This window comes from Lygodium microphyllum, chromosome 10 (genome assembly GCF_053477565.2).
Source record: "Lygodium microphyllum isolate KBCC chromosome 10, Lygodium_microphyllum_v1.1.10, whole genome shotgun sequence".
Taxonomy (NCBI): Eukaryota; Viridiplantae; Streptophyta; class Polypodiopsida; order Schizaeales; family Lygodiaceae; genus Lygodium; species Lygodium microphyllum.
Window position 1 is genome coordinate 92,363,253 of NC_141144.1, and position 24,065 is coordinate 92,387,317.

At 44.0% G+C, this 24,065-nt stretch overlaps 1 protein-coding gene across 2 annotated transcripts; it reads left to right on the top strand.

The window, feature by feature from the left end:
- The first annotated feature begins 18,338 nt into the window (after nucleotides 1-18,338).
- On the top strand, nucleotides 18,339-20,784 carry LOC148030283 (E3 ubiquitin-protein ligase PRT1-like). 2 transcript variants are annotated; one of them, XM_087686563.1, is made up of 7 exons: nucleotides 18,339-18,766; nucleotides 18,850-18,878; nucleotides 18,977-19,156; nucleotides 19,244-19,624; nucleotides 19,872-20,036; nucleotides 20,159-20,232; nucleotides 20,321-20,784. In XM_087686563.1, exons 1-7 carry the CDS (start codon nucleotides 18,567-18,569, stop codon nucleotides 20,582-20,584), a joined length of 1,293 nt encoding a protein of 430 aa, XP_087542689.1. In that variant the 5' UTR covers nucleotides 18,339-18,566; the 3' UTR covers nucleotides 20,585-20,784. The 2 variants fall into 2 exon arrangements, with proteins under 2 accessions (XP_087542689.1, XP_087542688.1); XM_087686562.1 differs by having other exon boundaries at nucleotides 18,343-18,766; nucleotides 19,839-20,036.
- The last annotated feature ends 3,281 nt before the right edge of the window (nucleotides 20,785-24,065 follow it).

Sequence of the window (24,065 nt, forward strand, 5' to 3'; positions counted from 1 at the left end):
ATTGTTTTGGGCTTCCTTCGTTTTTTCTGCTATGTTCTGCAGGGCCTTTAGTTCTCTCCGTCTGTCGGCTTCCTGCCTTGAGACTTCTAGCCTGAGGGCCGCTGACGTCTCTTTTTCTTTCTCTAGCTCCAGTAAGGCCACTTTCTTCTCTTCTTTTGCCTTGTCCAGTTGTGTCAGTAGCTCGGCCACATATGCGTCATAGTCAGTGTCGACAGGCATGGGAGTATGGGGCATGGTGGTCGATGCCTCCAGCCTTTGTCATTTAGGGTCTTGCCGTGACTCTGCATCTGCGGCGGTGGGCCTTTTCAATCTGGTTTCAGGCACGATTTCGGCCACCTTGCTCACCAGCATCTGCACCATGGTCATGAGCTGTGCCGTGTCAAGGGGAGGTGTGGGTTGTGCGGTGGTTGCAGTCGTGGTTTCAGCCATTGTCGGCACAAAGGAGGAAGGAAGTGGATGTAGCAGGGACTTGCCCTTGCCTACGACCATTGGAGCTGCTTCCACACTTGCACTGGCTTTGGCTTTATGGCGGGGGCTTACGGGTTCGAGTTCTCCGCCCCCATCGGTCTCTTCCATAGATCTTCGTGTAGCTTCTGCCAATTCGGCTAGTTCCTTCAGTCGCTGCTCTTCGGCCTCTTCTCCCACCCTTCTTTTCCTGTCCTCTTCTGTCTTCTTCGACTCCTCTCTTATCCTTACAAGCTCCTCCTTCTTTCTTCCTCAGCCCTTCGAGACTCTCTTTGAGCCCTTTTGATGTCAACCTGTTCTTCCTTACTTAATTTCTCTTCCTTCTCCTTCTGTCTCCTGTCACTTTTGTTTTGTTCTTCGGGTTTGCTTGCTCGTGTAGGCGGCACCTCTTGCTCTCCCTTATCACTTATTGTTCTTTCGCTTGATTCCCCTCCTTCGTGGTGAGGTGGGCTTTGATGCGTAGCTTGCTCCTCCATGACGCCCTCATCCTTTATTGCTTCGTCTATGATGGCTGTCAGGATACCCCCGTATCTGATTGTAGCTGCCTTTGACATAGGTTTCTTCATTGCGGAACGCGCGGTTGAGGCAGGGGATTCTCCTCCTGCTGGTGCTTCCGCCGGAGTGAGGAGGGCAACTGAACTTTGAATGGTTTTCTGTACGAACCCATTCCAATCTATCTCTTCAAGGACTCCTACTGCGATGCTTTCGAACAGCGGGACCCTGATCCTGTTCATCAATGGATTGTACCGTTGGCCCGAGAAGAGGGTATGGATCATCTTTGCTTGTAATTTCACTGCTGGGTCTGGATGTCAGCCAAGCTAATTCCATCCAAGGTGTGCACCGCTTCTTTCTTTACCCCCAGCATGGCGTAAACATCCCGTCTCGACCGTCTCTCTTTCTTGGGCACGAGCCCCAGGGCCTTTTCTATGATTGTTGCATTGAGGGGCACTTCAATTCTTCTTTCATGTTCCCCTGTCCTTACTGTGACAGTGCCACAGTTCCTGCCCTTGTCGAAGTTCCTCAGGAAATCTGCACACATGCTGTAATCCACGGCCTGCCCCACCTTTTCCACATACTTGTGGAGGTGGCATCTGTCCACCAAGTCTTTGATCGCAGGTTCCTCCCAGATGGCCTCGTCCAGATTCAGTGTGTGCTTGAAAGTGAATTGACTGAATCCTAGCATCTCGATTGCTGATGCCGAATTTGGTCATCTCTTCTTCAGAGAATGGGAGTTTGCCCCCTTTGTCTTGTCCTACCATGGTGGTGACCTATCAACACACCATGCCAACATTAATGCCTAACAATCAACTTATTTCTAATCAAAACTCAGTTTGAGAGAAAAATGCATGTGCCCAAAATGGGTATACTTGTTTAGAGGCTTGACCATTGCTATTGTTTTCCTTTGCAGTATTCTTCCATAGAAACTTACTTAATTATAACAATCTACTAGCTAGATAGCATAACTTTCATTTTTGCTCTGCTCTTGCTCACATTGCTCCCCCTTTCGTCGGGGATCTTTCAAGGAATCCTTCCTAGGATTAGCACAGGAAGGACGAGGTAAACGCTGTTTCACGTGGGTTGACTTACCTGGCCAATAACCAATCATAGAAGCTTGGATTGTATTCAAGTTGGGCATGACAATCAAGAGTAGATGGTTGGATGGAGACTTGGGAAATGTAGGTCAAGACATCGTGGAAGAGATCTCCAGTATTGAGGCGACTGGCAACATGTAATTCCTCTGCGGTGAGGAATTGGTCAATGTAGGGGTGGGCGAGCATATGGTCATCCAAATGCTGATTACGGGTGATGGCCAAGACCCTAAACGAGATAGGTGCCACATAAGTGGGGTCATATTCGATGGTTTTAGCTGCCCTGGTTGCTCAGCATTGGTCATTATTCGACAACATTTTTTCTCCCATTGGATCCTTAGCGTAAACCACTGCTGCAAGAACGTGGAAGGCGAGCTTGCCATCTACGTGAGCTCTTGCAACTCTTGTTTAGGAGCAGAACGAGGAGGCTTACGATACGAAGTGATAAGTCTTTTGAGGGCAGCTTGATCCTTTGAGATTTCATTGTTTGCTATCAGTTTGGCAGCAATTTTGGGGAATTTAGTGGTCATAAGTTCATATTCTTCCCAAGTGCATGGTAATGCACGAACATCCGAAGCAAGTATTTTGTCAAGAAGACCTAGGTCTAGCTGCTCATAACTTCTAGCGAATGTAGTGAAAGTTTCGTCCAACATTTTAATGCAGGTTATTGAGTCATCCCCAGAAGTCACGGCAAGGTCCTTAGCCAAGGAGAGGAAAGATCGTATCGCATATGAAGGTTTAAGACCCACTGGTGGGGGTGGTGCAACTGGACTGGATAGTGGTGACTCCCGCATCGGTGTCACAGGTTGGGCCTTGCACTCTGAAGCACTTTGAGGTGCTGTAGGAAGCTCCGGGGGCATGAGGGTTGTGCTAGGTTCTGAGTGAACAGTCATAGTGGTTTTTAAGTTCTCTGGATTAGGTAGGTTTAAGGCGTGTGGCATTTGCTTTGGTCGATAGATGAGCTGAGACTTACTAGCCATAGCTAGCCATGGCCTACTGACTATGTTCTAGGCACCACTTGTGCAAGCCTCCCTCACTAGGGTGAGATTGCTTGTAGGTGAGCTTTTTAGCTGGTCCTTTTTAGGCACCCAAATCCAGGGATTTCCCTCGTAGTATCCTTGTGCTCGCAAAAGATCTTTGGGGACCCAACGCGGCGTGATTGTGTGTCTATGTTGATATCGTTTAGACTGCCTCTTAGGCCGTCACGATCGATGATTTTGACGTTTAGGATCACACTTGGGTGGTCTACCCGGATGTGGTTTTTGCCGTTTTGGCACCCATAGAAACTCGGACTCTTTGGCCTTGTGAGCGCTCTTGGTGGGTTTGGGCCTGGGGTCGAGAGCCCGGCACAAGGCCGTAGTTTCCTTCTGTTCAGACTCGGGCTGAAGCCTGGTCGTGGGGGTTTCTACTGGTGGCTTCGTAAAGGTGGGGGAATTAAGACAGCCCTTGCTGAAGGTCGTCACTATACGCACATTGCCGATAGCAAGATGTATGCAGTTTAGGTTGTAATCCACATTACAATTTGTTTGCTTCTTGAAAGTGCGACCCAATAGTGACACATTACCTGCTCCTTTAGTGTCAGGCAACACATGGAAGAAGGCTGGTAAACTTTCAGACTCGATGGAAACTACCACCTTGCACTTCCCTAGGAGTGAATAAGCGGTACCCCCAAACAGGGTGAGTTTAGCATTAGTGGGCTGTAGTTTCGATTGACCAATGCGTGTCCAATGGTCATGCGTCAAGATGTTGTAGTCGGCAGTTCATCAATCAAGGCCTCGAAAGAATACACCGCTCCTGCTGCGACTGTGATTCGTAGATACGCCGGTGCCACTGCTTTTTCATCTTGATCTGTAAGGTCAGTTATAGTAGCCATGCGGATGTTCAGTGGGGGTTCTAGCATGGGTGGATCATGTAATGGATGGGAAGGAGGATAGTACTTCTTAATGCGGCTGCCGTTGAAAAAGCCTATTCCTTCACCGTCAAGTGTCTCCAACTCTACATTCCCGGTCCTACCAATCATGTATACTCTGAAAGGCCCTAGCCCCTGAAACTTCATCTTCTGTTTATGTCCTTTTACCAAGTATAGCAGAACAAGGTCCCCTTGTTCGAAGTCTCGCTGCTTGACATGCTTGTCAAACCACATCTTTCGTCGAGCCTTTTCACAAATCAGAGAGTGAGTGGCGAGGAGTGAGGTCTCCGTTAAGCGCTCTAGCTCCACCAAGCGGTTGGCCCAAGCCTCTCTTCCCTCCCAACGCTCCTGGACTGCTAGCCTCAAGCTAGGGATGAAGAATTCTAAGGGTAAAATGGCTTCAGTTCCGTACGTCAGCCTAAAAGGCGTCTGTCCTACAACCGTTTTATAAGCTGTGCGATAGGCCCACAAGGCCACCATAAGCTTGTTGTCCCAGTCACTTCTTGAAGCAGACACGACTTTTGTAAGCACGTTGACTAAGATTTTATTTGTGGATTCGGCTTGGCCATTAGCCTGAGGGTAATAGGGAGAGGACTTCCGATGAATTATTAGGAAAGTAGAGAGCAAGTGGGCAATCACTTCATTAATAAAGCGTGTGCCTTGGTCGCTTACAAGTTAGATTGGACAGCCAAACCGTGAAATGACCTGCTCCCACAAGAACTTTGCGGTGGTCCTAGCATCATTCTTCCTCGTGGCTCGTGCCTCTGCCCATTTCGTTAGATAGTTGGTCGCCACTATGATGTAGCGAGCTTGGGAATATTGTGCTGTAGGGCTGATAGGTCCAATAAAATCGATGCCCCATTTTTCAAAGGGTTGTCGGGCTATGACAGGGGTTAACTCCATCTTGTCCTTTCTCACAGGCACTTTGGTCCTTTGGCACTCATCGCAGTGCTTTACAAATTTAGCTGCATCGCGGAAGAGGGTGGGCCACCATAGTTGGGATTGTAGCACCTTTCGGGCTATTGTGTCCCCGCTAAAGTGTCCTTCAGTGATTCCGCCATGTGCTTCGCTCAATGCGTTGTGCATCTCGTGCTCACATACGCATCTGCGCAATAAACCGTCTTGTCCCAACCTGTAGAGTTGGCCAGCTACTATCAGTTGGTATGGTTGAATTTTCAAGATAAGTCTTTTCAGCCTGGCCTTCTCAATGGGTCGCTCTGGTAGTCCATTTTCTAGCACTTGCACTATGTCATCAGCCCAATATGGCATCAGATCAGCTTTAAATAATTCTTGTTCACTAGACAGGTTAAAGAGATGGGCATCCGGCAAATCGTCAGGCACGCCTTGTCTAGCGGCTTCTCTTGTGGGTATGCGGGACATGTGGTCAGCCATGTAATGCTGCTTTCCTTTGCATACAACCACAGAGAAGTCAAACTCTAGTAAGAGGAGTAACCATCTAGCTATGCGCCCCGTAGCGCAAGGCTTGTTCACAAGATACAACAAGGCTTGATGGTCAATAAATAAGACAAAGGGAGTGGCCAACAGGTAATGCCTAAATTTCTTTACCGCAAATACCATGGCCAACCCCTCCCTTTCTGTCGTGGAATAGTTCATCTCGGTCTCTGTGAGCTGCCTGCTGGCAAAACTCACCAGGTAATCCAAGTTATGTTCACCAGGCTGGCATAGCACAGCTCTAATAGTGAACTTAGAGTCGTCTATGTGTACATGAAACGCTACGTTCCAGTCTGGGGCTCGTAAGATTGGTGCAGTTGTAAGAGCCTTTTTCAACTCCTCATGTGCGTGCTGGCATTCCTCTGTCCACTCAAACACTATCAATAGCTTGTACAATGGTCTAGCTATTAGTGCGTAATTTAGTACAAATCGTTGATAATATCCAGTGTGTCCCAAGAAGCACTGAACTCCCTTGTAGTTATCGGGTGGCGGTAAGTCAACAATGACTCTGACTTTGGAAAAGTCAGTAGCAATGGCGTTCTTTGACACTACGTGCCCTAAGATGCATCCGTGTTTTACCCAGAACTGGCACTTTAAGGGGTTCAACGAGAGGTGGTACAGCCTACACCTTTCAAAGATAGCTTTCAATTTCTCCAAGTGTTCGGCCCAATTAGAGTGTAAACATAGGTCGTCTACGAACACTTTCAGTTCGCACCTAAGCATATCCTTAAAGATAGTGCACATTAGGGATTGGAAAGTTGCAGGTGCATTCATTAGCCCAAAAAGCATGACAATGTAGGCGAACACGCCCCATTCCGTGGCAAAGGTAGTCTTGTGCCTATCGTCGGGGTGCACTTGCACTTGATTGTAGCCCGAGAAACCATCCAGAAAACTGTAGGCTTCCTTTCTTGCTACCCTCTCAAGCATGTGCTCGGTGTAAGGTAAAGGATAGTTATCCCTTTTCATAGCGGCATTCACTTTTTTGTAGTTCACGCACACTCGAAATTTTCCATTTTTTTTCATGACAATCACGATAGGTGATACCCAGTCTGTGTGCTCGATCTCATATATGAAACCTGCCCTCATGAGTTTATCAATCTCCTCTTTTACTACATGGGTGTGCTTGGGATTCATGGGGTAAGGTCGTTGTTTCGTTGGCACTGCATCTAGGACCATTGGGATGTTATGAGTCACAACCCTAGGGTCGATTCCCTTAAGTTTGGGCAAATACATCAATGTACTCTTGTAGGAGCGCAACGAGTTTGGTCTCTTCATCCTCCACCAAGTCATCTGCAACGAACACCGGTCTTGGTTTTTCACCTTCCCCAGCCAAGTTAACCTCTTTGACTTTGGCGGGTCCCTCGATCGGTTCACTAGTCTGACCTTGTCTTTTTGCACCTAACAGAATCATCACTCTGTCACCCTTTTTAAATTTTGTAAACCATTTGGGCAGATCCTGTGGTTTCTTCTGCCTTTCCGCTTCTGAGTCCCTTGCTTGCTTTCTGGCCTCCTCTTTTAGCCTCCTGCACCTCAGGTGGATTGGCAAGTCTCCCTTGATGCGTTTGACCTTAGAGGGTTGCGGTATCTCGGGATCACTTTTAGTGCTAACTTCCGACTCTGAGTTAAACTCGCATTCCTCACTTGAGGAAGGTGTTTCCCCAGGGGGTCGTAGTTCCGTAGGTGCATCTGTCTTGAGCACGGAGATTACCCATGGTTGTGCTACTCCGGCTTGCTCGTAATCCACGGCTCCTATGTGTTCTAGCCAGGATCTGTCACACTCCATTAGCATGAACTCTTTTTCGTTCGGACTGATCCCTTCTTTCCTAGGCCTCAAGTTTGCCCTGGTTTGTTCTATTGCTTTTCCCTCCGTGTCGTACTCTATTGTGTCTATCTCTTCTTCACTCTCTTCTCCCGTAGAGTGACAGTCCTCATACTCCTCATCATCTGGGTCCTGTCCTTCTGACTGCTCGTCATCCCCTAAGCTTCCCTCTTCAATCTCCTTGTCATCAGTCTAAAGCCCAGTTATATAACAAGTTCAGGTCGTGGACCTTGGTCCATTTCCATTCTGGTTTAGCTAACAGGTCAAGAAGAGGTTTTAAGTTAGCAGCCAAATTGCCGTCCAATTTATTGGTCAAATACTCTACGATTTCCTGAAGCTCTAATTTGTTGTTGGGGATGTGGGACGAGGCTGGTTTGCCCAAGTTGAGCGAGCTTCCTGCCATCATGCAAAGTGGCACAACTGGCTCCTTAGTTGGCATGGTTGCGGCTTTAGCAGCCTGCTGATGTGGTCCTTCCTCATCCGAGAATGGTAGGTCAGCGGTTGCCAAAACGTGCATCCAATCCCTCTCATCCTTAGGGCAAGGAATGTATCTAGCAAGTGATCCATAGGGCTTGGTTGTTTGAGTATCGCCTTTTAGCATAGCCCAGATGGCAGCTAGGTCAACAAGTGTCATCGTCCAAGTGTCCATCTCTACCCTCACTGCACTAGTTCTGTTCCCTAGGAAAATCAATCCATTGCCCTAGTCCTCTATGACTCGTGCATTCCTCATCCAAGGTCGGCCTAATAGTATGTCGTAATCCACTCCCTTCATGACAATGAAGTTCACCAAAAATTGCACACCGGCAATCTTTACCGGCCAATTCTTTAAGACCCCAAATGGTCTTACCCTCGTTCCATTTGCTAGCGTGACATTGAACCTAGCGGTCTCCACAGGAGGGTTTCCCCATGCTTCTAGGACTGCATGGTTTAGCACACTAACACTGGCGCCTGTGTCTACAATTCCTTTTCGAGTCATGTCTCCTAAGGCTAGGACGGGCAAAACTGCATGCATTTCAGTGCCTTCCCAAAAAGCATTGATGTGCAAAGACTTAGGATTTGAGTGTAGAGTTAAACTTGGGATCCGTGCAACTGCATCATGATCTTGCGGATCAGTGCCCGCAAGTCCTGCACGTCCCTCGATCAAGTCTTTTAACTCCTGCCACAAGGAGTGATTTTGCCTAAGTAGATCCTCCAAGCTTAGAGTTACTAGAGTGGATAACAAGGTTGTGAGGAGGTTATTGGACCCTTGCCTTCCTCTGAGGCTAGCAGTTCTAGGCCATACATTATGTCTGCCCTGGTAAGTTTCCCCCCGGCCTTGTTTTGCTGAGTTGCTCCTAGTGGTGTAGGTATGCTCCCAGCCTGTGGTTTTGAGGGTGAGATTGGTGTGCTAACACTGGAGAAGTCGTCCATAGGGTCTTCCAATATGGGTTCAACATCCTCGAGGTGCTTTTGGGCGTCCTTGACCCACTCCTTGACCTTGGCTATAGCCTCGAGTTGCCATTTGGGGTGGGGATATTCCCCTACCTTGGCACTCCCTAGATCTGCTGTCTTAGGAGCCGAGGTCTCTGCCTCTGCGTCTGTGACCTTCTTTCCCGTAGCGTGGTCTTTTCCTTGGTTTTAAGGGTTATCTTTGCATTGGTTCTCTTTTTCCATCTCCTCCGGCTTTTCTTCCCCATTGAGGTTGCATCAAGGTTACTTGGCCCTAGCAAGGAGATGCCTGCTTGTTTCGTTTGAGCTTGTGTCATAGCATGTAGTGGGATGGGCGTATCCTCACTACCAAAAGTTTCCACTCCAAAGAGCCCCAAAGGCACCGATGGCATGTTGGCAGAACTGGTTGATGGCTTTCGCCTAGGACAGTTAGGAAACAGATGTGTGATTCCACACTCTGCGCATCAGAGATCCTCTTTGTCCTTGTTAGCTTGTTCTCGCTCTGGGCAGTGTGATGAAATGTGGCCTGGGTGGCCGCAAGTCCAGTATGTGACTGGATCCTGGCTGGGCCCTCCAAAGCCTCTGCCTCGTCCTCTTCCTAAAGCCATCACCGGCACTAGTCAATAGTCCATCAGGACTGGGTTGCCCTCCTCGTCGTAGGATATGTACGGATTGACATATGTCTCTTCCTCATTAGGCTCCTCCACAAAGTGAACAGGAGCATCGCTAGATGGGTGAGTCACAAAGGACCTGGTGGCCTGGGTATACCAGTTGGGTTCATCTCCAGCCTAGGCACGGCAGGTAGTCAGTTGGTGTTGGAAGAGCTAACTGGGCTCCCCTGCCAAAGAAATTAGGTGGCCTATTACCTAAGTATGGGGGGTTGTACTGCTGTGTATATGGGAATCTCCTCGGCATTCTGCAATGCACTACATCATGCCCGAACCTACCACAATTTGAGCACGGCCGAGATCTAGGATCTTGGCACTCAACTGGGAGGTGATTGCCGCCACAGTACACACATTGTACATGTGATCTCACAGGCTTTCTAATGAGCTCTTGCAACTGTGCAATCTCCATTCTCATCTCTGTCATCCCTTGGTTGTGGTCTACACTCTTTCCCTTATCCTACACGCTAGCAGTTGCTTTTTCCCCCAAGGTGGTTGATCTCTCAGGGTCCCTCTGGCTTGCACTATCTCGGTTGGTAGTCCTCGTGCTACATTCCCTGAGTTGATCATCTATGCGTATTGCCTCCTCGAAGACTCGAGCTAGCATGTCTCGTTGTAAGGTGGAGTTACTGGCCAAAGCCTTGTAGAGCTCCTCACTCCAAATCCCGTTCATGAACTGTAGACACTGCCCTCTCGGTAGGTCACTCATTGGCAGGGATTCTCTTGTAGAGGCTGCGCACCTGAGTGATGTAAACCCTAACGTCCTCCTTCTCCCTTTGACTGATATTCATCAACCTAACAATGAGGTTATCTGAATACTCTGCCTTCGAAAACCTCTTTTGATAAAGAGGCCCTTAAGGCGAGCAAAGTTTGTATGTTCTGTGTCATCCAGACTAGAATACCAGGTCCTCCCCTTGTCGCCTAAGCACAGGCCGAAGGCTTGAGCTCGCTGCGCAGGGTCAGTAAGAACGTTCGCCTCACATACTTACTCGAACTGCTCCATGAGGCTGTACGAGTCACTGCTAGGTTCGTACCGAGCTAGTTGTTTTGCTACTATGGGGATTCTAGCTTGCCCTTTAGCCCCTTGTGTGACTTCCAATCCTGATAGTAGTGCGGTGGCTAGGGCAGTAGCCCTCTGTTCCACGGATGTATTGTCCATGAGTCGCTTTGCCACTAGTTCACTCAATGTCATGCCAGCCTCTGCTACCCGTTCCCTCTCTACGTTCGGTCCGAACTTGGCTGCCCCAGCTAGGTCTAATACTTGTCTAGCCTCGTACATATCCACGTCTTGCTGCAGCCTTCTAGCCCTTTGCTCATGGTTGTAGGCAATTATGCCTTCCAGCGCTCTCTTGATAGCTCTTCTCTCTTCTTCCAGGTTAGCTACCACTTCCTCTATAGATCTACCTTGGATCACGGTCCTAGTGAGTAGATCGTACTCGCTGACCAGTTCCTGGACCGAGGTTGGAAATTCTCCTAAGTCTAATTGGTCTTCCCCTTGTCCACCTCTTGATCCCGACATTGCTTCTGCTTCCAGCCCCACAAGGTTGTCAATGAATCCAATCAGCTCCGCGGCAGCTTCCACTCCTCTATCTTGTTGCTTTCCGTGTCTTCGTGTCTTCTCCAGGTACTACTAGTAGGGCACTCAGGCACCTGTCTAAGTCTTGCGGTCTTCTCCTACTAGTGGGTTCCTTAATGTTATTAGATATCCTGGTGCGTTCCTTGTTATTCGAAAGCAGCTACGATCCTTACTCACACGTTGTGCTTAGTGCTTTCATGGCGCTTGGTGCGAAAACATGCTTTTCTATTTTCTTGCTGTCCAGACTTAGTGGAGCACAAGTGTGAAGTGCCGATGCAAAAAGCGTTTAATGCAAACTCCACCTTGTTTCTACCCACGTTCCTAGCCTAATTTGAGTTCTCAACTCGGTTCTCGGCTACTCTACGGTCTTTTCGCACCCTAAGTTCGATTGGTCTCTGAGGTTCTAATGGTCAAACGGGGTCTTGGGGGTGTTTAGGGTTGCGTCCTGGGGTCAGGTCTGTGGCAAGGCCAGCAAAAGATCCTTATCTTTTCCTTCTGGCAGGATGGTCCGATTCTGGGAATCGGACAGAGTTGGTCCGACTCTGGGAGTCGGACGGTCCGATTCTTGCAATCAGACGGGGTTGGTCCGAGGGGTTGGTCCGATTCTGAGACTCGTCCGACCTTGGTGGTCCTACTTTCAAAATGGTTCGACTATGGACTGGTCCGAGTTCCGCTACGATGGTCCGACCATAATGGTCCGACTCTAATGGGCAGTCGGAGTGCCACGTGGCACGTCCGATTAGGGTGTCTGATTCTAATAGTTGGATAGGTCTGGTCCGACTCTCTTAGTCGAACGGTCCGATTCTGGGAATCGGACGATCCGACCCCAGGACTCGGGTGGTCCGATTCTGGGAATCGGACCATTGCGAGTTGGTCCAACTGCGTCGGCGGCAGGCGCGATTCCGGCACGTTTGAATCCTTCTTAATGCCTGCTCCACACAATCACTACGGACTTCCCATATCTGATTAGAGCACTATTGGAAAACACCAGACTCACCTGGAGCAGCACAAATTGATGGCGCCTAGAATCGGGGTAGCGTTTCCTCGTCTTGTAAATCAGAAGCTCTCTCTCTCTCTCTCTCACAAGGCTAACCAAAGAAATGAGGTTTGTCCTGGCCTCCCAAGCCTCTTAAGGTCCTCTCCCAGCACTGCAAAACCTTACAGCTAGTTCCCTGTCCATGTTTCACCCAGAAACTTCAATTTGGTCCCCTGTTTCCCTGTTTCTAGCAGCGGCGGCCAAAACCTCTATTTTCTCTTTTCTTACCCTAATCTATCTTTAATCTAGTGCAACCAACATGCAAAACAGAAATGCAGAATAGTAGTCCTAATCTAATGCTTCCAACAAACCCACATACTTGTTTCACGGATTAAACCCTCCTAAATCTCCTAGTTACCTCGAGCACCGATTCAAGCTGCAAACCCTACTTCCATGCTCGATCTGATGTGCGCGGCGCTCAAGGCTCCATTCCGTATGTCCCGGCAACGGAACCAAAATGGAGGGGAGCTTCAAGCTCTACCCCAAGACCTACGAACCACCTATTACTCAAGTGTTTCGAACCGAGCGGCCATGGCTACCTCTCACATAGCTGTCGCGCAATGCCTACCTTACGGGTGTAGTGAGCTTACCTTGATGCTCGATCGAGTACCCTCCTCTTTCTTGCACACCGGTGGCTCCACGATCCTTGAGGCAAGCTCAAGCAACCTCAATCCCTCTCCCATGAGCTTCATCCTCCATAGCCACGCGCGAGACATGAGAAGAGAAGAGAGGAGAAGAAGATGAAGAGAGAAGATGGAGAGCTTCTTCTCCAAGATCCCTCACTCTCACACAATCACTCCCTCACTCCCACACACTCTCTCAATCCCTCTCTCAAGCACAAGCAAGAAGGCAAGAAACAAGAGAAGAAGAAGAAGAAGCTTTGGCCACACACAAGAATGAGCTTCCCATTCACTTTTCAACTTTATATACATGCCCTATTTTTCATGGGCGGTCATCCCCCTTTTTTACATGGCCGGCCATTAGCGTAGGCCCATTTCTCATTTCCCACCGTTCTAGTCTATCCTATCCCCAAATAATGCATACAATTTGCACAGGAGTGAGCCTGGCGCTCTCTTACAAGGTTTTGGAAGTGTTTTCGCACTTAATGGTGCGCTTTTCATTCTTTTACTCTCCTTGGGTGACTCTAAGACTTCTTGAGGGTCGTGCCCATGCATTTAATTTTTTCCAGGGTCTAGTTGCCAGTTAAGGCACCTTTTCCTTCTTTTCTTTTTTTCCATTTCCCGCTCCTCTGTGCTGCAGTAAACACAAATGAAGGGATACTCCAAGCTTCCTATGACTTGCCGTTTCCTGAAAATCCATGACCCCACTCCATATTATTATTCCATCCCTATAGCCGATTGTAACACAATCCTATTTTCCCCAAATTGATGTATCAATCAGCCTGTTCTACTTATCCAAAATAAATGTACTCAAGGGGTTATGCCTTCATGAATAAATAAAACTTTTTACAATTATCTATCTGATCATAAATGTTAATTGAGGTGTTAAGTGACTAAATCACTTAGCTAAAAAGCTGTGCTAGTCTATAACTAGGACAATTCTCATAGAAGCTAAAAAATTGGTATTTTCCATGTTCTTAATTCAAGTGAAGAATTAGTGGACTATTCAATTGAGGCCCTTCTTTGAAACGTTGTACCACTTTTTGAAGAAGTAAATGGAAAGTAAGTACCTTTTGTTATTAAAGGAGTATTTGCTAATGAGTTATGAGTTACTAAAGTATTATTTACATGTTATCAAAGCATATATCTTTTTGTATAAGCTATTATAGTAGTATTTGTCACAAGAGTTTAAATGGTAAAAACCTTTGGCTATTCAAGTTATAATTATTCATGTAAAGATTGCATTCAACTTTCCAATGCAAAAGGTCACGTGCCTTGGTTGAATTGTCATTTCCATATGAATATAAATTATCGATTTGCTAGCACAATCGTTACATGACCATACGTGTTTCTACATATATCGACAAGACTTAATATTGAATTGCAAACATTGGCAATATAAACTTCAAACAAAATGGATTTGAACCCCTTCTAGATTAATTATGTTCATTTGCTTATAAACATATGGAGTTACCAAATTGATGAATTGTTCATGCATGCACATTTAAACAACTCTCAATATATGGAGTTTTAAGTTTCATGTTTAATACTTCAAAAGGGTACACATGAGTATTGTGCCATACTTTTGATTGAAAAGAAAATCTAGAAAAGGATAAGGACTACCTTGATATCTTCTAATGCACAAACAACTACATTGAATATATAATTCCAAACAATTACATTGAAGCTATAAACCTATCATTGTGCCATTGTTGCATAAAACATCAATATGCTAATAAAACATACTTTTATGCAAACATTATAATGTTTGAATTTAACAAAATACCACACATAATCAATAAAACTAATTAGGTCAAGATACCTCTTATTTCAATGCATAAACCTTTTGCATAAAGAAGAGAGCTATCATATAGTGGTGTGACTATGGTTTAATTAGAAGTATCATCAATGTCATGGCAAACCTCAACATTTTGAACAAATGCTTCCATGATTTAGACATAAAGACAACATTGTTCATGTTGGAAAAAAAGAAAAGATGCAAGTATCTAAGTGGAAATGTATGGTCCCTAATGATAATGAAAGGATTGCACACACTTTTGAGATCACAACATTATATACCAACTAACAAGTAATGGCTTATATAGATTCTTTCCATGCAAGACAATCCAAACTCTTAAGAACATGACTCTTCAAAGGGAGGAGAGGATGAACACAAGAAAAGTTATTATATGGACTCTATACAATTCGACTGAGTTGTTGACAACAAATGATAATATCATAAATGTCACCCGTCTAAGGCCCTAATTTGAGATGATCATTTTGGAGATTGTGCATTTTCACAACAATTTTATAGTTCATGCTAGACCATACCATGCACATGCTTGTAAAAACTACCACTCAGGTTGTTGAAAGTAGCTAGCAAACATTGACAAATGATTTGAACCTTGTATTAGAAATTTATTGTCTAAAACAATGAATGTTGTTATGCAAAAGGTATTAGTCTACTTGGGCCCACCTTTATAAAATCCAATGTGAAGGTTCAATTTTGTGTGCACAAGACATGGCCAATGGCACCGACATAGAAGGGCTATTGGAATGTAAACCAAATAGAGACTTTGAAGCATTATGAACATCACCAAATAATGAATAAAACTAGAAAGATGTTCACCATGGTGCTGTAACTAGGGCCAACCACTTTCTTTATCACGTTCTCATATTGAAAAAAGAGTTAAGAAAACTAATGTAATGCTTGCATAACTTAAACTTGACATTGTACAAGGCACAACTGAATTAAAATTAGCATATTGCAAAAGGCTTGTGCATTTTGATAGCTCACTACTGCGTATAAGATTTCAATCAAATGAAAAAAAATTGCACAAAAATCCTAACATGCTTTGCAAGCTTCATGTTTTTTCTTCATAATAGATTTGAAAACAACGGAAGCCAACACAATGATGGGCCAACTTGTATTAGAAATGCACCTTCATGCCATCCAAATAATATGTCCAAATGATTCACTTTAGGGATAAGAATATTTCAATCTATAAGCTTGCACCACCTAAACATCTAAGGATGATAGAAACACATAAAAGTCATGCAACTTGCAAAAAAGAAATACAAATATTGAGGGTTCCACTTTCTTAGGCCACCTATGTGAAAAATACACAACTAGTCCATCCATTTGACCTAGCAAACCCCACACTTAAAACATTTAGATAAGAAAATAAAAATACATTTGGCTATTTTGAAAAAGACAAGGTATGATGTGTGACAAATGGTTACAACACATATCTTTAAATCAGTCAATGCATGTTTAGGCTCTCCAAGCAACAACCACACTTGATGTACAAAAAGAGTCTTCAATATACACAAAAACCGAAGCATTGTCAAATAGTATGAGATGCAAACACAAACTTATAGTTCATCTTAAACCCTCACAATGTTATGAGCTATTGTACCACTTACATAATGAAAGTTGATGCAACAACATTATAATCATTACAAAGAGTCTTTGCATACTACAAAAGAAACAAGGTGCTTACATTTTATCACCTTAAATGTACAGAAATACACTCATTAATGCACAATAAGCAACATAGTTAGCTTTTTTAATGCCTTTAACAAGTCCCACAATGTGATATAGATTTGTCAACACTAAACCACTTGAGAATTATAATTGGATCTAAGCATCACTGCCACAAGGTAGAGTGAGGTCATACTCAGAGCCGACACACGTGGACACTGCCATTTTACTATACTATTAGCATCTAAAGTACTGAGACGAACATCATCAAAACAATGGAGACAAAGATGAAGTACAAAAAAAAAACTCCCAAGTGTATATTGCTATATGAAACCATACAACAATCTTGATAGAGATAGAAATGATAGTAACTATGTACACAGGGACAATCACTAAAGGAACAACATCATCTCATAGACTTAAATGCAAACATTAATATAAAAGGAGATGGTAGTGCTATTGCCAATACTCATATCTTAGGACATACAAAAGGGGAGCAACTTTGCTACTACTATCGTAGCACTCAGGATGCAAAATTGGTCGAAAGACCTAATAGGCACATGACAAATACACATATGAACATAGAAAGACAAACGAATTGCTTGGGTGGGCCTCTCCCTTATATATCCCATTGCCAATTGTGATATTCTCTTCGCCCATGTGCCATGTCAATGGTCATGACTATTGTTGCTCCCGTCTGCCCATTAATGTGCCATTGGTCACCTTGCTTTAAACGCTGCTAGTAGCTGTTGTGCCACCCTTAATAAGACCATCCTATTGAAAGAAAAGGACCATTCCTTATGACCTAAACTTTCTCACACTTATATTTACTAGAATATGTGAGCATATTCAAAATTCAAATTGTTTAGTGTAAATATGACAAGACTCAAAAAGCCATTATCATAAAATTTATCCACTTTAATTATGAGAAAGAAGTTGAATATCTTTTCAAAGAGTAATGGTTATTATAATTGTCATTCCATGCTAATGAAAATATATTTCTCCAAGGAAAAAGGACTTGGAAAGGCATGTGCACAGAAATATAAATGCTATTAAAGAAATATAAATGTTGACCCATTCCAATAGAATGTTGCTAAATCTTTAAGAATTCTCAAGTCTCAATATCAATTGTTGGGTATGGTTTTTTGCTCCAACATATTGAATCATATGAATTAGAAAACTAATGTTATAAGAAAACAAAGAATTTATCAACAACTAAATAAAACTAATCTGTGGATGATTTATATAGTATATGTTCATACACCTCCATGACCCTCTAAGATCACCCACCTTAAGTACACTTACACACAAAAGGATGGCGCTTTTCTCTATTTGCTCAATCAAATCCAACAATCCCAGATAAAAGTGGACCACAAAGCCAATGGAGAAATAGATAGAGTAAGACCAGAAGCAACAAAGGCAACCATCATCCAGTAAGAAATTCCTCATTTAGTCAAACAAAAAATAATAATTACATTCTTGAGTATTGGTAGATTCCAATGACATAGGAAAGATCATCTTATTGATCACATGATCATGCAAGCTAAAATATTGTGTCTTCAAGATAGAAGAACAAACACTCTTTAGAGTAACATGAATGCGTATGTAGGTTGCCCAATAAAAGGTCATGGGCTAACAATGCACCACCACCCTAAAACATGTATCATAAACATGCAAGAAGAGAGAGAGAGAGAGAGAGAGAGAGAGAGAGAGAGAGAGAGAGAGAGGGGTCTTTAAGAGAGAGGATATCATGGCCATGCCACACCTAAGTCGAGAGACTTACACAAGTAAAAGGGAGAGTGAAAGCACCACAGCCACCCATACATTGACTATGCAAGGGCCTACTTGTGTCAACAAGGAGAGAGAGGGTGTTTGAGGTGAGAGAGTCCCTTTTAGCGAAGAGAGAAAAGGGTCTCTAAGAGAGAGGACACACATTAACTATGCAAGGGCTCTACTTCTGTCAACAAGGGGAGGGAGGGTGTTTGAGGTGAGAGAGACCCATTTAGAGAAGAGAAAAGAGGTCCTTAAGAGAGAGGGTATCGTTTCCACCAATCAATGATTGCCAAGTATTTGAACTTCTCCAAGTTCAGGGAGTATCGCCATCTTTAAAAGTACTCCATAGACTCTCTAAAATTTCGACACAAAGTTGGAACCAGCCACATGCTATTAAACTTGACTATGAGAACTCGCGCAGGTGAAATATACTTAGGTGTCACTTGGGTGTAACTCTGGTTACTTTAACACCAGGAAGGCCAGAGCCAAACTAGTCAAGAGCATGCTGTCTGGATGTGCTAAGAGCCGGGACACGCCGAAGTACATCAACTTGTGCATGCTGGTAAACGGCATCGAGCACCAGTGGCCACGCACAGGTCGAGTACCCCTGTTCAAATCAATGCCTTGCGGCTTCGTAGGGGACTGAGACACATGCTAAATTAGCTTCCAAGTCCCAACGGAGAGAGAGAGAGAGAGGGAAGCAAAACCCATGGGCCAGATCGCCTGTTCTTCGACCTTTTGATCGGCAAGATGGGAGAGGGTTCTTCCATCGATGAGCCTACCGACCTCACATCGTCATCCTCTTCCACTGCCTTCTCCTCTGCAGCCATGGAGTCTCCTCCCGCAGTCTGTAGCGCAGATCAGTGCAATTCAAATGTCACCAGATTCTCCTTCAGTGATCTCTCCGACAGCATCGACACGAGTAAACCCTTTTGCTGTGCAATTTGCTTGTATGTACCCCAATAGTTTTTGAGAGAGAGAGAGAGAGAGAGAGAGAGAGATCCCTAATCTGAGTCTCCTGCTTTCTCTGCAGAGAATTGGTCTACAAGCCTATCGTTCAAGGTTAGGGGAAAATCCATTCAGGAAACAATGTTAGCATCTTTTGAATGAAGCCGAGAAATATAACCATTGTCTGATGCTTCCTTATCTCCATGCTGCAGCTTGTGGTCATATATTCTGCTTTTGGTGCGCTCACCAATCGATGAATGTCGAAAGGGAGTCTCATTGCCCATCATGCAGAAGACCGTACACCTTCTTTCCGAGAGTCTGCAAAATGCTTCATTTCATGCTTATGAAGGCACTGCGAGAGATATACAATGAGAGAAGCAAAGAAACACAAAGTATGGAGGCTTCATTCGCTATTTCTGAATCAAGTGCAAGTATCAGTTGGTTGATGCTGCTTCTTACGCCCTGCCATGATTTTGCAGGTATGGAGGAACAGAGACAGGTTTTCTCACCGCGTTTTCTGGATTCTCCTAGGCAAACATGGAGTCCACGCAAAATCGAGGAATCAGCCAGGATTTCTAGTGAACTTACAACACAATCAACTGTCCATAGGCAATCAGCCTGTGAATTTCATACGGCCACTGAAGGTGACAGAGCCAGTCCTAGTGAAAGAGATACTCAAATTGGTGACGGTGAAAAATCCAATGGAGAACATGGCAAGGTCCAACACAAAGAGGATTGCACAATCAACTCCCAGAATGTGGAGGGAGGTCAGATGGAAAATATACTGACAATAGATGACTTCTTGTGCTCTTTGTGCAGCAAGCTTGTGTATCGCCCAGTGGTCTTGAACTGTGGAGAAGGTATGAAGTCGGAACTTGTCTGCATAACAGTTGTTTCTTGCATGCAGTAGTAGTCTTCCAAAGATTCCAGTTTTAGGTGTTCAAACTAGCTCTGTGACAGTTTTTGAAGGCACATTAAGCAAAAGGTTTTGGTGATTTGAATCTGCAACTGTATTTCATCACTTCATTTGTTCATACAAAATTGGCATGGCAATGTTTGTTTTTGCTTTTGCAGTCTTTTGTGAGTCCTGCCTTGCAACTGTATCAGATGTCGTACAGTGTCCTACCTGTGGAGATCCCCACTATGGTGCATCAGCTCTTGTATGCTTGGAGCTACATCATTTTCTGGAGCAGGCTTTCCCAATCGATTACATGAAGAGGCAAGGAGAATCAACGGCCTCAAAACAAATGCCAGAAGTGCAACTACAACAGGGTTAGTAACGATTTTCTGGAGTTCTACCATGTTTCAGCAAATTGACTTCTTTGTCCTAGCTTTGGTTACCATGTCTGTATACAAGAGATTTATTGGTACTGGCTGAGTTGGATGTTTTACAGGCACAGTGGGGGATATGAACAGTGATGGAACGGACATGTACCTTTATATTGGAATGGGCTGTGATGGCTGTGGGGTAAGGCACAACCTGTACTACCTGTATGCATACTTCTGTCTGGCTAGGTATTTGTGACATTTATTAACTCATGTCTTACAACTTCCAGATGTTCCCTATAGTAGGTGAATGCTGGCATTGTGAAGAGTGTAGTGAGAAGATTGGATTTGACCTATGTGGAATGTGCTATCAACTGAATGGAAGTCTCTCTGGGCGTTTTAATCAACAGCATAAACCAGACCATCGCATGTCGAAAGTAGAACCCAGAAACGACCAACCCATGGATTTTGACACGTTCCTGCCTCTAAACCTGAGCAATGGTACAATTTTTCTTCGTCGTCTCACACGGCCACAAATGACTGGACATACATGACTGTGTCAATCATTTCTTAATGAAGTTGCTACCCTGAGCTATAGCCCATTGGTTGAAGGCAGTGAAGTGGCTGTCTTGTCAGAGTAGCATGCTTTTTTTTGTCTAACTTCCCTGGGTGTTACTTTTCTTTTCATTAACTGGTGGTTACTTTATAATTTGCTTCTGGAGTCTCATGTGCCCCCACGTCTTTTCTGACCAAAGCAGATACATCTGTTTTCAATTGAGACTTTCAGATTAGATATATCCCATGCTCAATGATTTACTTGTGTTATAACATTGTCCAATCTCTCGAAAAAAACAAGGAACGGTTATAAGAGTGGATGTAGTTGTGTGAATTTTTTATGAATAAAACATACTCCTTTTCTATTAACTTGTGAATACCCTTACACACTATTGTTATGTTAAATATCAGAGTGGAAGCATGAGAGTGTGGACAAGAGGGAGAGAGAGAGCTCAAGTACAAGAATAAGATCTTGCTTAGTAAGTTGTTCAGAAGTACAACTAGTATTCTCTCCTCAACAGTGAGAGTGACCTTTAGGCAGTTTATATAAGTTCATTTACACCCAGCTATCCTTATCCACCCTTGCATACATAGGGTTCATATGCCTTATCTTTCAAAAAACCTCCCCCCCCCCCCCCCCAATGCTAGAGTGGCATTGGACTACAAGGCATATTAAGGCCTCTCTCTTAAAAAAATGGGATGCCTTTATAAATCAGGCTACAAGAGTACTTATAAGTAGAGGATTTATAGTGTTTAAAAAAGTCTATCTTCAGATGTTTTGGGGACAAAGTTGGCCTCCAATTCTTTGGACACTTTAGGGGTGGCAGGACATTTACTAGTAATATGCTCTGTCTTCTTATATTTGTTGTACTTTATTTTATTGGGATATTTTTTCTAACAATTATTGGCAATATGTTTTTTCTTATTTAAAAAAAGCATTTGGTGGAGATAGTATGAACCAGGAGTTGCTCATGGATTGTTGAAGTAGATCATTGGTTTCTTTTCTCCTCATTTAAGCAGGATTGGATGGTGCTTTCCAAAGTTGGATTAGGGATATTGGTGAGGGTAGTTACAGGGATTAGAAAAACCTTCTTTACAACCTTCAAGAGGATAGCAATGGCATCTTCATCATGAATTGGTGCTTAAATGGCGGCAAGATGTATCATGAGCCCCTTCATGTGAGAAATGAACTTGCCTAAGTTTTCTCCTTGTTTATACTCTAAGTTAGACAATTCGATCTTTGGAAAAATTTTGGAGTTCTTTCCTGCAACACCATAGAGCTTTTCAAGCTCATCCCATTTCTTCTTGGCAGTGGAGAGTTGGTTAATATGATGAATTAGGGACTCATCTAGATGAAGCATGATGATGGCTTGAGCTCTTTTATCATCTTTTACATCAAGTGGGTTTGATGGATCAATAACCTTGGTTCCTTTGATGAAGGGCTCGTAGTCTCGTTTCATCATTTTATATTTCATCCTAGGACTTGCCAGGGATGGAAGTCTTTTCTATCAAACTAGTAGGAAGATCTTATCGATTGCCCTAGGCAATGGTAGTGTTTAGTCCTTTACAAATGGCCAAGTACGAATCAACTGATAGAAATGATCTGTGTTTATAAATGCCACATAGTTTTACAACGGGGTAGACTTAAAACTGCAAGGATGAAAAGGGTTGAAAATCATATATGTGTAGTATCTCAAAATAAGGTTTTGGCGGTCCTTTTCTTTGGATTAGGTTTTACTGTTTTCCTGGGCTTCAATGAAGTGAACTTTGATTGGATCTTTGGCTCCTCTCCACCTTGTGGTTTAGTGGATGAATATTTGGTTGTGCAAGGTAGATTGAGAACTTCAACACTTGGAGAAGAGTTCGAGGAGATTTCAATTACATTCATGTTTTTGTTTCATCATAAGGCCACAACAACTAATGACACTAAATGCCTTTCAATGTTAAGAAGCACTCATCTCAAGGTTAAGACCACTTGAGATATTTAGGTATTTACCTTGGCAAGCTTAGTGATTAGAGGGTTAAGTAATAGTGTTTAAAAACACTAATGTCAAGCTTAGTGAGATGCTTGAGTGAGAATTGGTGTTGAGAGTTGGCTTCTTGGTAAGCTCATTGATGTTCTTCGAGCGTTGAAGCTGCTTCTAGATCAAGAACACACTTCAGAGAATATGCTTCAGTGATTAGAATCACAGTTAATGATTCCTAGAGGAAAAAAAATGAAAATGGGAGAGCTTGAAGCTTTCTGGCTATGGCTGCTAGGAAAACCACAATTAGGATTTGATAGAGATCTCATCTTGTAGATAGAGACTTGAGGAGCTCTCTTGTGGGAGGATAGCCTACTAAGAGGGCTATCAAAGCCCCATGGTAGTTGCCCACATTGCATCACTTGATGATTATGCCATGTCCTAAATCATCATGCTGCCAAGATTGCGTCGTTTTCTGAGAAATCAGCAATGTGTCCTCGTCGCCCAATGTCTGTGTTTTTTTCGCGTGTTGGAGTGCCATGAGATGCGGAATAACTCTCCAGAAGAAAGCAGAGCAAGATATGGTCTCTTTGTCTACACCAGGTCCTCCACTGACAGGTGGTCAAGGTTGGCTATGGTGCAAAGGAGGTGAATGAGAAAGAAAGGGATCTTCTTGTGCACTTAGGTCAGGATGTAGTTGAAGGAATCTTGTTGGATCAGAGATAACTTTGATACCATGTTGAAATATTAGAGTGGAATCATGAGAGTGTGCACGAGAGAGAGAGAGAGAGAGAGAGAGAGAGAGAGAGAGAGAGTACAATAAGAAAATCTTGTTTAGTGAGTTGTTTAGAAGTATAGCTAGTATACTCTCCTCAACAATAAGAGTGATCTTTAGGCAGTTTATATAGCCTCTGGATGGCTAGGGTTAAGGTTTTCCCTTGCTCTCCAGTTCGTTTACACCCAGCTATCCTTATCCACCCTTGCATACATAGGGTTTACATGCCTTATCTTTCAACATGTTATAAATAGTCCATAAGGCATGCATCTAGACTAGTTGCAATGGTATGCACCTTCCACAACTTTGAACATGTAAGGAAGAAGGATCTCTATGACATTGCCATTGTTGAGTTGATTCTGAACTAGAGTTGACAGTGTCCTGAGCCTCTTGTAAGGTATGATAGTCTTGGTCTCCTATTGTTGTAAGCTTGGCCAATTAGGGTTTTCTTGAGTTGTGCTTAGGTTTTGCATTTTGTTTAGACATCCCTTTACTATTGACTACTTTAGTTGATACAAGTTTCTTTGTTGCCAATGCTTTTTTCTATGCTAGAGTGTGTGACCATACATGATTGAAATATGAATTGCAACCCATGTATAGTCTTTTGGAGCTTGGATTGTAGAAATTGAACGTGTTCAAGACATTTGTTGGAGGTTGGTCAATGCTCACCTCTTGGCTACTCACTAAGCCTCTAATGTCCTTAGATGAGGAGAAGCCATGATGGGCATTGCTCATTGTTAG